We start from the raw sequence: 11,832 nt of genomic DNA, 5'->3' as shown, positions 1-11,832 counted from the left end.
GGGCTCATTGACATCCCAGGAGGGCTTCGCAGGGTTCACTGGGCCAAGGGTTTGTTTGGTTATGTGGTTTATGTGAACACATGTAAATTAAAGGAAGTGGAAGAATGAAATACCTGCTCTTACACGTGAGGGCGGCGTGACGGAACATAGAGTCCTTGTCTGTGTGTCTGTGTGTAATGTGTGTGTGTGTGTAGGAGGGGGTGAAGACTACTCCAAACAAAGACTCAGGTATCACAGTCTCCATCAGTGTTCATCACAATAAACAACTCACTTAGCATAACACCGTGTCACTCCTTTTCTTCCCCTCTAACCCACATCGCTGCCCGTCATGTTATGATTAGAGAAAAAAAAAAAAGCATTATGTGTTATCTGCTATCAGGGGCCTCTATCAAAACTGAGCAACAGCTGCACTAACCAGTTAGGGGAGGTCACCGGCACAGGCATGAAACAGACGCGCCACTTACAACACTACTCTTCCTCCGCGTTCGCTTTCAACACGGGAAGAAATCCTCAGCGTCTGTGTTGAAATGATGGGACGCACTGATGGAGGCTGTTTCTGCAAATCTTAGATATTTATTTATGTAGGAGGATAATTCGTTATCTCACCTTGCAACAGCTTTCGCTCCAGGAGCCCCCACGTTATAGGAAGTGGCTTCCAATGGACTTAGACAAAGTGATTCTGCAGCTTCTCCATAATGACTTCTTAAAAAGTTTGTTTTTGAATAAAAATCAAATAAAAGTTTTGCTATTCTTTTCACTTTTACTGTGAAGACAACTTCCTAAACAGGAAGTAATTCTATCAATGTTTTCTAGATATGCGTTCTTCAGACAGACAAAAAAACCAACAGACATTTCTGGAAATTTTGATACAAATATATTCATACACAAAATCTGAATGCAAAATAATGTGACCCCCATTTTCCCCGCAAAACCTGTGAAAGCATCAAGATCAACTTTGGGGCGTCTCAGCATCGAGGGTGCCATGGAAGAATGGTAAAAATGTGTGTTCACCTTAAGTTAGACACAGAAAAATGTAGTTCCATGTGAGCTGTCACTCAAAAAGTCGTGAAAGTATGTTGAGGACTGAGGCAGCCACTTAGTGAGAGCTGCACACCCAGACAAACTAACTTCACGGAGACACAACAAAGCAAAAGGAGGTAAAGTAATTGGACTTTCGTTGGCACGATTGATGGACGGACCCTTTAAGTCTTATTGGAGCAGAGGTTTATTTATTGGGCTCTGGCTCCGCGGTCTGTGTAACTCAACATCAGTCAAGTGAGGCTTCCTTCCCCTAATTCACAGCCCTGCAAACTCACCGAAGAGCAACAATAGGCCTGTAAAGCTGTCAGGGCAACACACAATTTACGTGGGACACTTTTAAACAGCAGGAGCAAACGGTTCTCCCATGGGGCGAGTCAGGAGGGGTTTTCTGAGAAGGGGTGAGGGAGAGAGAGAGGGTGCATATTTCATTGTGACACCGTGCTGACTCTGGATCAGCTGTCCGACGCTGATGTTCAAAACAACTGGATTCATATTGCTGCTGCTGCTGCTGCTGCTAATTCCTGACAACTTGCAGTTGATGGTCAGGCGTCCTAACGACGTTCACCTTCAGGTCCGAGCTCATTGATCCAACGGCCATGACTTGATCCATAACTGGTAATGTGATCCATGCAACACCAGTGATCCACAGTAACCTCCCATTTTACGCTCTAATGGGAACTGGTGAAGGCTGCGACGGATCAATGTAATGAATAAATAAACAGAAATCATTGATATTGTAAGAAATCAATAGGGGGAAAAAACATCGGTAGGGGAAAAAGCAAAATTCACACCATCGCTCAAATGATCAGTTTCTTATCTTAACTTTTCTGTTCAGCCAAAGTTGAGAAAAGGAAGACGAGTGAAGAAAAGCTCCCCCCCACACACACAAAGAGAGAGAGGATGCCTGGTTCCAGTCGGCGTGAAATCTCTTAATGCATTCTTCACCTGCTCCACCGGTGGGTAGCTGCATTTCTTACAGTTAATGTAGCCTGTCTGCTACTTCCTCCACGGCAAACCCTCAATGACATAAGCAAAGCAAACCGGTATTCAGGCTCATCCTGAGATAAATCTACACCATGTTGTGATGACACAGCTACTTAATATTCCAACCGATGAGATATAACCGTATAAATTACCTCTCCTGTAAAAAAAAAAATACTTTCTACTTAATACAGGCATGTTTCCCAGGAGGACTGTGTTTTAATATCCAGTTTTAAGCGTCTCCAAACACGATGTGCTGTTGTGACAAAGGCAGGATTAGAGCCGGGAGGAATGGATCGCAGCAGGAATCCTGGTGGAGATATTCACAAGCATTACTCGAGTGGAAAAAAGTGATGTTTACGTGCCGCGTGAATCATCTGAGGTGCCGGTCTAATTGCACAGGTAGAGCTGCAGGGGAACTTCATAGACAGTTTTGAGGGGGGCAAGATCTAACAAGACAAACCCCCACTTCCTTCACAGAGGCACACTTCTGGCACTCTCAGAATCCACATATCGAAAGCGCCAAAATACTTTGTCGTGGATTTTTCTTCCCGAAATAAACTTGATGGGAAAAATGTCCCCTAAAAATAGACGAGATGGGAAAATTAAACGTTTTTCTTCCCTCCCAGTGGTTTATATTGAAAATAACTTATCTATCACTGAAAGATTTTATTTGTGCTGGGGTTGATCACCAAGGAATTCAGGAATTAAGATCTCACACCGGTTCCTCTGGGGGCTGTGTTGCAACTCGCTCGCAAAATCTGGATGAAGTCACTTTTGGCTTAAAAATAAAGAGCTTCTTCTTACATGATTCATCAGCTGAGGCGGATTATTACTGTAAGTGGAGGATACATAAAAGATTCCTCATCCATGATAAAAACGAGAGCAGTGCCTGTTTGGAATGGGTAATGATCTAACTTATCAGATCTAAGCTACATTCGTTGTATTTGCTCTGGAGACGAGTGAAATGGATTAAAATGAAAATCACCAGCAACAACAGAACAGCAGATCCTTCTTTCATCTATATTCTTATCCTGTAAGGGTCTCGGGCTGGAGCCGGGCTAACAGGCTCACTCCACACAGAAACGTCCCTGGCCGAGCTGGGATTCAAACCAAGAACCCTCTTACTGTGAGTTAACAGTGTTAACCACAACGTAGCAGATTACCTTATATGTCCCCAGGGAAATTTGTCTCGGACATAAACGCTGCCATATAGAAACACAACAGACATAAAGTGCATAGGACATTCAGGTACTTGTAACAAAGTCTCTCATCTTGTGTGTATGTGTGTGAGTGTGTGTGTTTCCTATACACTTCCATGTTGAGCTTCTGTTTCCTCGGACTTCCTCCCGGCTGAACCCTTGTGTTTTTTATCCACTGCATTGAAGTGTCCTTAGAAGGCATCGGCTTCCTGTGTTTTGATTTGGACCCAGGTGTCGTCCACGTATCTGAACCAGCTGCACTCTTTACGACTCCTGCAGATACCATGACCCCGATGACTGAGCGTCCCCACAGATAAGATGTATCCTCTCATCTCGTGGGTGAACCGAGGTGATGTGGACGGCTGCATGTAGATTTCTGTGTGTTTTCTGGACCTACACATCCACACGCGACACACAATTCACTACAGATATGACAGGACTTGATATGTGTTCTCTCTGACAACAACACACTGACTCCTGAAGTCGCTGCAGCAGACTTTTCACTCACCAAACGCCTGTCTTTGCACTATCCACTGGGATGACTTATGAATCTTTTATCCAAACTGGCCTAATTGCTTAACCATCCATGTCCCGGTCCAGTGGTGAATGGTGGGAGGGAGACTGGGCATAAAAACAACAGGCAAAGACTCCAGTGTTGTTCTTCCTCTGACAAGTCCCCCCCCCCCCCCCCCCCCCCCCGTGTCCCTCTGTCTACATTTGTGGACTTAATGTATCCACAGGTAATCGCACTGAGGGAGACAGTGTGATTGAGACATAATAACAACAACAGGGGAGCCGAGAAGCTGCAGACATTACGGGAGCGTGAGTATTTCCATTTATTTGAATGCATGTGTTTAGGAAGATGGAGGAGTTGGACTTGATGTGAATACAAATCAGCTGTAAGCAGATGTGACGCTTGAGCCGTAACATCTGGAGCAAATTCAGTGTGATGAACGTGAGCAGACTGTGTGAGCTGCCTTCACCGCTTTCAGCCGAGGCTTCATTCATACTTCTGTTCGAAACTAATCTGCTCTGCCGTGGATGCGCTGAGAAGTTGTGAATCGCCACTGGCTCCGTTTTAGTTTAAAAACCTCCAGAGCAGCACTTTAGCCTGGACGGGCAGAAACTGAAATGTGTGGAAACGATGACACGTGTTTGCCGACTGAGTCTTTCCGGTCACAACGTAGTCTTCACGTGACCACATGACCCCCTTCCGGAAGAAAACCACCGGCATTAGCCTCGGCTACCACTGCCAAACGCAACTTGGATAATCAATTACAAGTGTTCCTGACCCTATTGTCTTTCCTTACAGTGGCTGGGCGGTTAAATTCTGCTTTTTAAAATGTTAGAACTTCTTACATGGGTAGAAGGGAAGAAATGATTCAAGCAATTCCTCTCTACACTGGCCTGGTGGTAGGTTTTCAGGTGATAGTCAGTTTCTGTGTGGACGAAGCCCCGGACGCTCCACGACACCACACAGCCCATATTCCTTCATCCATGGGCTTGGAAAACAAGTGGCAGCATATGCAACTTCCTGTTCTCACCCCCTGATCAGCCCTGGACATAAAAAAAACAAAACATACTTTCTCTTCTGTTCTCACTCCCACTCTCGGGGGCGTTCCACAGCAGAGGAAGCCGCCGCAGCCGCCGCTGCTTGCCGGGTCAGAGCTGAACAGTAGTTTGGAGACACAGCGGACGGAGCCGGGCCTGTGGGGAGTTTCTCTGACTCTCAGAACCATCTCCTCAGTTTCCTGGGAGCTGACTGGAAACTCCCTGCTATTCCTACGCTGAGGAGAAAACAGCTGCACATTCTCACTTTTCACTGGTCGTTTGAACTCGATCCAGAAATTGGGAAAGAAGACGAAAAGAAAAACAAGCAGAGAGTAAAAAAGTGTGTCTCTCGTGTTACATAATATTCTTATTAAATTCAGGAGTGTCTGTGATATCAGTTAATTGGTTAACACATTTTTAATGAGTCAATTAAAGGAATTTGTTCAATTTAAAGCTTTGAAATAAGCCAACAAAGAAAGTACAAGAGCCTATTTTTTTCTTTCCTTACACACCTTGACTACACAAGAGCTGTTTTGGTCATCTGCCATTGTCTGACGGGAAATAACTGGACATTGCTCACAGCTGGAGTTCAACTGGAATCCATTTTGGGAAACGTTTACCCTGAATAAGTCACTATCAGGACCTTTGTGTGTGTTATGTGTGTGTGCGTGTGCCTGTGCGCATAATTACAGATGCACCATTCCTCCTAAGCTGTCATTAGAAAAGGGAATGGGAATGACTCCCGGCTACAACCACCGCTTGCGGTTACGTAACACGCTCCTCTCGGATCCTCGTCCTATTCCGGAGGAGGCAGCTGCAAACGGCTGCGTCCTGCGCTTCCATTGTCTGAGAGAGAGAGAAAGAGAGAGAGGGAGAGAGAGAGAGAGAGAGAGAGAGAGAGAGAGAGAGAGAGAGAGAGAGAGAGAGAGCGAGAGAGAGAGAGAGAGAGAGAGAGAGAGAGGGAGAGAGAGGCTGTGGAAAAAAAACACGCTGCTCCTTCTGGCCGAAGAGGAGTTTGTTGTTTTTCTTTCTGTTCACTCTGTGATTTTATGTCTTTGTCTGTCTGGGTTCGCTCAGCCTGCGGTGCGCGTAATTGTGTGCAGTCCCCTGTGCGTCCGTGTGAGGGCGCAGTGAGCCTTTGATGCAGGGGATGCTGCTGGCGCTCAGACAAAAGAGAGAGAGAAGGAGATTCAGAGACTGAGGGGGGTGAACATATCTGCACAGTAAATATCTGTACAGTAAATATCTGTACAGTAAATATCTGGACTGTACATGTGAGATGAATACCACTTGTGCGTAAAAGCTGGATTAATGTGTGATTATCAATGTCATACATACATAAATATGTATTATTATTTTTATATATTATATAACAAAATTATTATTGCTTCAAAACATGTTGACTTATCTAATCCAGACTGTGCCAAACCAAAACAAACACACGCCTTTTCACTGTTTCAAACACTATTTCCTCAAAAGCAACACACGTAATAAAATGTACGATGTAATAAAAACATGTACAGTGTGTGTGTGTGTTGTTCTGTGTGTGTGTTATATATGTGTGTGGGGGTTTTCAAACTCTGACGGTTCGAGTCCCAGGGGCCAGCAGCAGCAGCATCCAGTTTGCTGCTGCTGCTGCTGTTGTGCCCTTGAGCAACCTGACCAAGACATCAAATCACCAGCAGCCCCAGGGGTTATACTTCGACCGATCATCCCAACGGAGAGAAGAGGGGAGAGAAAAGACAGTTTGCCCGAGGCTACCAATAACACATCATTCTTCCTCTTTATTCTGAACTTTGTGTTCCTCCTTTCTTTTGTCTGTGCCTCCTTCTATTTCTCTCCATTCTCTTCCACTCTCCCTTTTTCTTTCCAGCCCCTTTTCTGTCCATTCGTTTGCTTTCGTACCCTCCTCGCAGTGTTTAGACTATATCTTTCCTCGATTCACCTTGAAAGAAAGCTCCCAGCCAGCTTGTCTCCCGCGTTGCATCAAAAACCCAGAGCCCCGACTGTACCACCTCCTCCTCCTCCTCCTCCTCCTTCCAGCTTGTGAGGGGAGGAGTCTGTTTTCCTCCCCGCAGAACTCGGTGTATAACACACTGCAGCCAGCCACAATGTGTGTCAGAGGACTGTCTGTGCTCCCAAAGTAGATGACTGCAACAAATCTGGTGTCTGTATCACTGACTGCGAGATATACGAGGAAAAATTGGTTCGCGCACTATCATCACAAGTCAGGACGAGGTGAGCATCCTCTCATCTTCTAAACACGGAAACGTTTTAACATTATTATGATTATTATTATTATTATAATTTTTTCTGACATAAATATTACCTCTCTTAGATTGAGTTGTTGCTGTTGTTGAATTTTTTTGTGTGTCACGGTAACATTTGGTGTAGTGTCTGCTGAGCGCTGACCCGGTGCGTCCTTTGGCACGAGTTTGTGCGCCACGGTCACATTTACGCACAATCTCCTGTGAGATTTGTGCGGTTTTAAAAAAGCTCACAGAGGAGTGAGTGTGGAATTCAGTGGAGCTGGCTGTGTGTCTGTGTGTGGGCTTCGACTCCGGCTCCTGCTGCAGCACAGTTTTCAGGTGTGACACAGAGGAGTGAGAGAGAGACGCTGCCTCAGCATGGACACTAAAAGTGCCTTTTGTTCCTTTTGCAGGTTTTACGATTGTGGGACAGAATGCCGACGATAAGTAAAAACTCCGATTTGGAGTTTGACTCCCTACAACCGTGTTTCTTCCCGGATGAGGACGACTTCTACTTCTGTGGTCCCGCCGCTGCGCCACCGGGGGAGGACATCTGGAAGAAATTCGAGTTGCTGCCCACTCCGCCCCTCTCCCCGAGCCGAGCCGCGCTACCGGGGGAGCCGGCGACTGGCGACCCGGAAGCGGACCCTTTGGGCTTCGGTTTGGGGGACCCCCTGGACTGGGCTTCCGAACTGCTGCTGCTGCCAGAGGATGATATCTGGGGGGCGTCCGACGATGGGGACCTGTTCGGCTCCGCTTTGGATACTAACCCCAACAGCATCATTATCCAGGACTGTATGTGGAGTGGCTTCTCCGCCAGGGAAAAGCTGGAGCGGGTGGTCACGGAGAAACTCGGAAGGGCTATTTCCACGGCCACGGCGAGCGGCAGGAGCGCGTGCGTCAAGGCGCCGGAGGTGGTCAGCAGCAGCAGCAGCATCAGCAGCTCGTTGACAGAGTGCGTGGACCCCGCGGTTGTGTTCCCTTTCCCGGTGAACAAGAAGAGCTGCAGCAGAGACTTACCCGGGACCGTAAACACGTCCACGGACCACGGGAGCGTATCCAGCGACTCCGGTAAGAACCTGAAGATCCGCTAAAAGCCTTTGTTTACCTTTTTAACGAGGAAACTCTAATGACAACATAAATATAGAAAAAACAATAATTGTTATTGTTTTTTATTATTTTTTAATAATAATAATTATTGTTGTTATTATTATTATCCACTACCCTGCCTATTTGGAGGGACTGGAGCTTGTTCATATGACTGGCCTAGAATCGGATTATACCTCTTCACATTCCCGCAATACACACAGACACACACGCACACGCACAAACACACTCACGCACACAGTTGAGAAGTGACACAGTGAACGAGGGTTTATGTAATCAGAGGGCTCTTCATCCGGCAGATGGCAGTAAAATGGGGAATTGTGCGCCTTACTGAACTCGGCTGGCATCTGAGCACAACAATAACGCGCCACACACGCACATGCGCACACACTCACAGACACACACATGCACTGACCTCGCTTGGACCAGGTTGTGAAAAGGTGTTTCAATAATGTGATGAGCTGATAAAGTGTCTGATGGCGCACTGGGCCGTGAAAGCTTTTCATTACGCATGGACTCATGGACAATTTGCGCGCAGTGGGGGAGGAATGGGCACTTGCTCGAGTCAGTAGGAGTAAAATTAGCTCTTTGGTCAGACAAGAATAGAAACGCGGACTGACACGCTCGCATTTTACCATCATCTTCAGAGGGGAATAGTGTAGGAAGTGGTTATGTGTTTGGATTCGGAATGAGAGCTGTGTGTGTGTGTGTGTGTGTGTGTTTAATCGCCCTAAGACTTCATCTCCCATCTATTACTGCCCATGAGTTCCCTAAACAAACACTCACGAGTCCTTATCAGCGTGTTTTCGCTGTGGCGCAGGAGTACAAAGGCCCCCAGCTTGGCACAGAGGGCAGACCCGGCCGGCCCCTGCCAAACACCTCCTCCACGGGGAAGAAAAGAGGATGGAGGAGGGCCCGGGCTGCTTCTTTTTAGCAGGGGCGGGGAGAGAGAGAGAGAGAGAGAGGGGAGGGGAGGGGGGGGGGGGGGGTGACAGCTTTGAACAAGCGCTCCCTCTCGACAGCTGTCTCCCTGGCGCCGCTCCAGCTCCGAGGCTTAAAAATGGGTGGTGATCCGATCGCCTGCCACCCCAACATCCCGCGCTCAGCACCGCCCCATGTGCGTCCCTCTGTGTTGTTGTGGAGCTCAGTGCGTCCTCAACCCCCGAAACGCAGACTGTAAACGCCACAGTGTTTGTTTATCCCTGTGAATGAGCCACTGGAACAAGGGACCTCCATCACTCCCGAAAAATTAGTAGCACGGTGCCAAGGGGGGACACTTCAAATCTGCTCCTATAGAAATAGGACTTCAGTACCCACTTAGGCTGATGTTTTATCTTCCCATGCAGAGATCTTAATGCTCTTCCTTCTATTTCTACCCCTCCCCAACCCCAATAAATGAGCTGTTCCATTCAGAGAGCCAAATGCCAAACAGCTAAATCCCAGCCTCACATGTGGCAAAGCCAGCCACGCCCCCACATCCACCCAGCTGTGCCCGGCTTTGTTTTGATGGCAGCACCAGCCTCTGTGTGTGTGTGTGTGTGTGTGTACAGTGTGTGTACAGTGTGAGTCTGCGTCTGAAGTGGGTTACTGTCAGCTGTAAAATGCCACACTCTTCAGATGCTCCTGAGCTGATAATGAGAACCATTATCACAAAGGCATTTTAACTGGGCCTCACACGCTCTGCCTCACGATGGGCCACTTCCTCTCATCCTCAAAGGCGCCGGCTGGGATGATAAGTACCGCACCACAGGTATTAAGATGGAGGAGCTCAGCACGTCGTGAGATTTGGTTTTCTAACTTCACGGCGGGTCAAAGTTAAGGTAAAGTCCCCGAACGCCTGAGCGACTATCGCACAGAGTCCGCGAGACGGGAGCTGCGCTGATAGACCGAATCGGCATCGGACTTAAAAGTGTCTCGTCTCGCAGGAGGAGATTAGCAGAGATTTTCAAGGAGGGGGGGGGGGGGTGGGGGGAGAATGAAAGGCAGGAAACCCAGGCTGTCTGCTCAGCACTGAAACTGAACGTGTCAACGCCTGCAGAGTAGACGAGTGGAGTGACTGACACTAAGCATTAAGGGGTTTTGTGCTAATGCAAACAACGTTGAGCAACGGGTTCACTCCCACACTCTCTCTCTCTCTCTCTCTCTCTCTCTCTCTCTCATCTCTCTCTCTCTCTCTCTCTCTCTCTCTGGATCTCACTCCCGTGTCTACGCGCTCACGCACATACCTGTCACCCGCTGGAACACACTGATGAGGACATAGCGAGAATGCTTGTGTGTCGGAGCGAGCAAGTCACTCACTTCCTGTTTTTCTGTTTCTTCCAGAAGACGAAGATGACGATGAAGCAGAGGAGGGAGAGGACGAGGACGAGGACGAGGATGAGGAAGACGAGGACGAGGAGGAGGAGGAGGAAGAGGAGATCGACGTGGTCACGGTGGAGAAGAGGCGCTCCACCATCAACAAGGCCTCGCCCATGACCACGGGCACCGTCACGATCTCTGTGCATCCCAAGTGTCCCGAGGCGAGAGGCGGCTCCTCGGGCTCCGGCGCGGTGAGCCGGTCGGTGAGCCGGGCCCCTCAGGAGCTGATCCTGAAGAGGAGCTCGGTCCACCAGCAGCAGCACAACTACGCAGCCCCCTCGCCGTACACCTCGGACGACGACCCCACGCCGCCTCCAAAGAAGCAAAAGACCTCCGACGCCCCCCGACCCACCAGAACCATCTCCTCGTCCTCCTCGTCTTCCTCCACGTCCTGCGGCTCGGCCCCGTCGGGGGGGCGCAGCAAGCGCAGCAACAGCGGCGACTGCAGCCCGCGCGGCGGCTCCGACTCGGAGGACAGCGAGCGCCGGCGCAACCACAACATCCTGGAGCGCCAGCGCCGGAACGACCTGCGCTCCAGCTTCCTGACACTGCGCGACCACGTGCCGGAGCTGGCGCACAACGAGAAGGCGGCGAAGGTGCTGATCCTGAAGAAGGCCACGGAGTACGTGAGCTCGCTGGAGGCGGAGGAGACGAAGCTCCAGCGGGAGAAGGACCGGCTCCAGGCCCGCCGGCAGCAGCTGATGCGCCGGCTGGAGCAGGCGAGGACGCGCTAAGGGACAAACCGATACCACACAGAAACACTCAATACGACCCCCCCCCCCCCCCCACCACCTCTTGTCTCAACTCAGTCAGACACAACCCCAACACAGGCCTTTACACTTCAGCACAGACACACACAGGCCTGCATATCTGTTGTATATGTGCACACACCAACACAATATCTCAGAGGATGTTTATCTTCAGATGCCGGCACACACCTGGAGGAGGAGGAGGAGGAGGAGGAGGAGGAGGAGGAAGAGGAGGAGGAGGAGGGGGGGGGGGGGTTGCTGGAGGGATGCTCGGACTTTCACTGCCGCCACTTTTTTTGCACATTTGTTGACATTAAGAATGTTTAGGGTTAAACTTTTTTTCCAATCGAGTCACGTTGAGGAAAGATAGAAAGATTGCTTAAAAAAAAAAAAAAAAAAAAGATGGAGGAAGGAGCGAGGACACACTTTTGTTTTATAGTCTTCCCTTCCTCTGGTTTTTATATCATTTCTACTTGTATCTTGTCTTTTGGTTTCATTTTTTTTTTTTTGTACTCACTGTGACACCAGCCCGGGATCAGGTGATTCCCAGGGGGGGGGGGGGGGGGGTGTTCGAGGGCACTTTGCTTTGGAGAG

General features: G+C 48.9%; 1 protein-coding gene across 2 annotated transcripts; it reads left to right on the top strand.

The window, feature by feature from the left end:
• Nucleotides 1–6,892: 6,892 nt before the first annotated feature.
• On the top strand, nucleotides 6,893–11,445 carry mycn (MYCN proto-oncogene, bHLH transcription factor). Of its 2 annotated transcripts, none has more exons than XM_062412090.1 (3): nucleotides 6,893–7,013; nucleotides 7,438–8,095; nucleotides 10,457–11,445. In XM_062412090.1, the coding sequence occupies exons 2-3, from the start codon at nucleotides 7,459–7,461 to the stop codon at nucleotides 11,221–11,223; spliced, it is 1,404 nt and encodes a 467-aa protein (XP_062268074.1). In that variant the 5' UTR covers nucleotides 6,893–7,013; nucleotides 7,438–7,458; the 3' UTR covers nucleotides 11,224–11,445. The 2 variants fall into 2 exon arrangements, with proteins under 2 accessions (XP_062268074.1, XP_062268073.1); XM_062412089.1 differs by having other exon boundaries at nucleotides 10,454–11,445.
• Nucleotides 11,446–11,832: the final 387 nt, after the last annotated feature.

Source organism: Platichthys flesus, chromosome 18 (genome assembly GCF_949316205.1).
Source record: "Platichthys flesus chromosome 18, fPlaFle2.1, whole genome shotgun sequence".
Taxonomy (NCBI): domain Eukaryota; kingdom Metazoa; phylum Chordata; class Actinopteri; order Pleuronectiformes; family Pleuronectidae; genus Platichthys; species Platichthys flesus.
The sequence above is the reverse complement of the archived record's forward strand: the minus strand, read 5'-3'. Positions and strand labels throughout refer to the sequence as shown.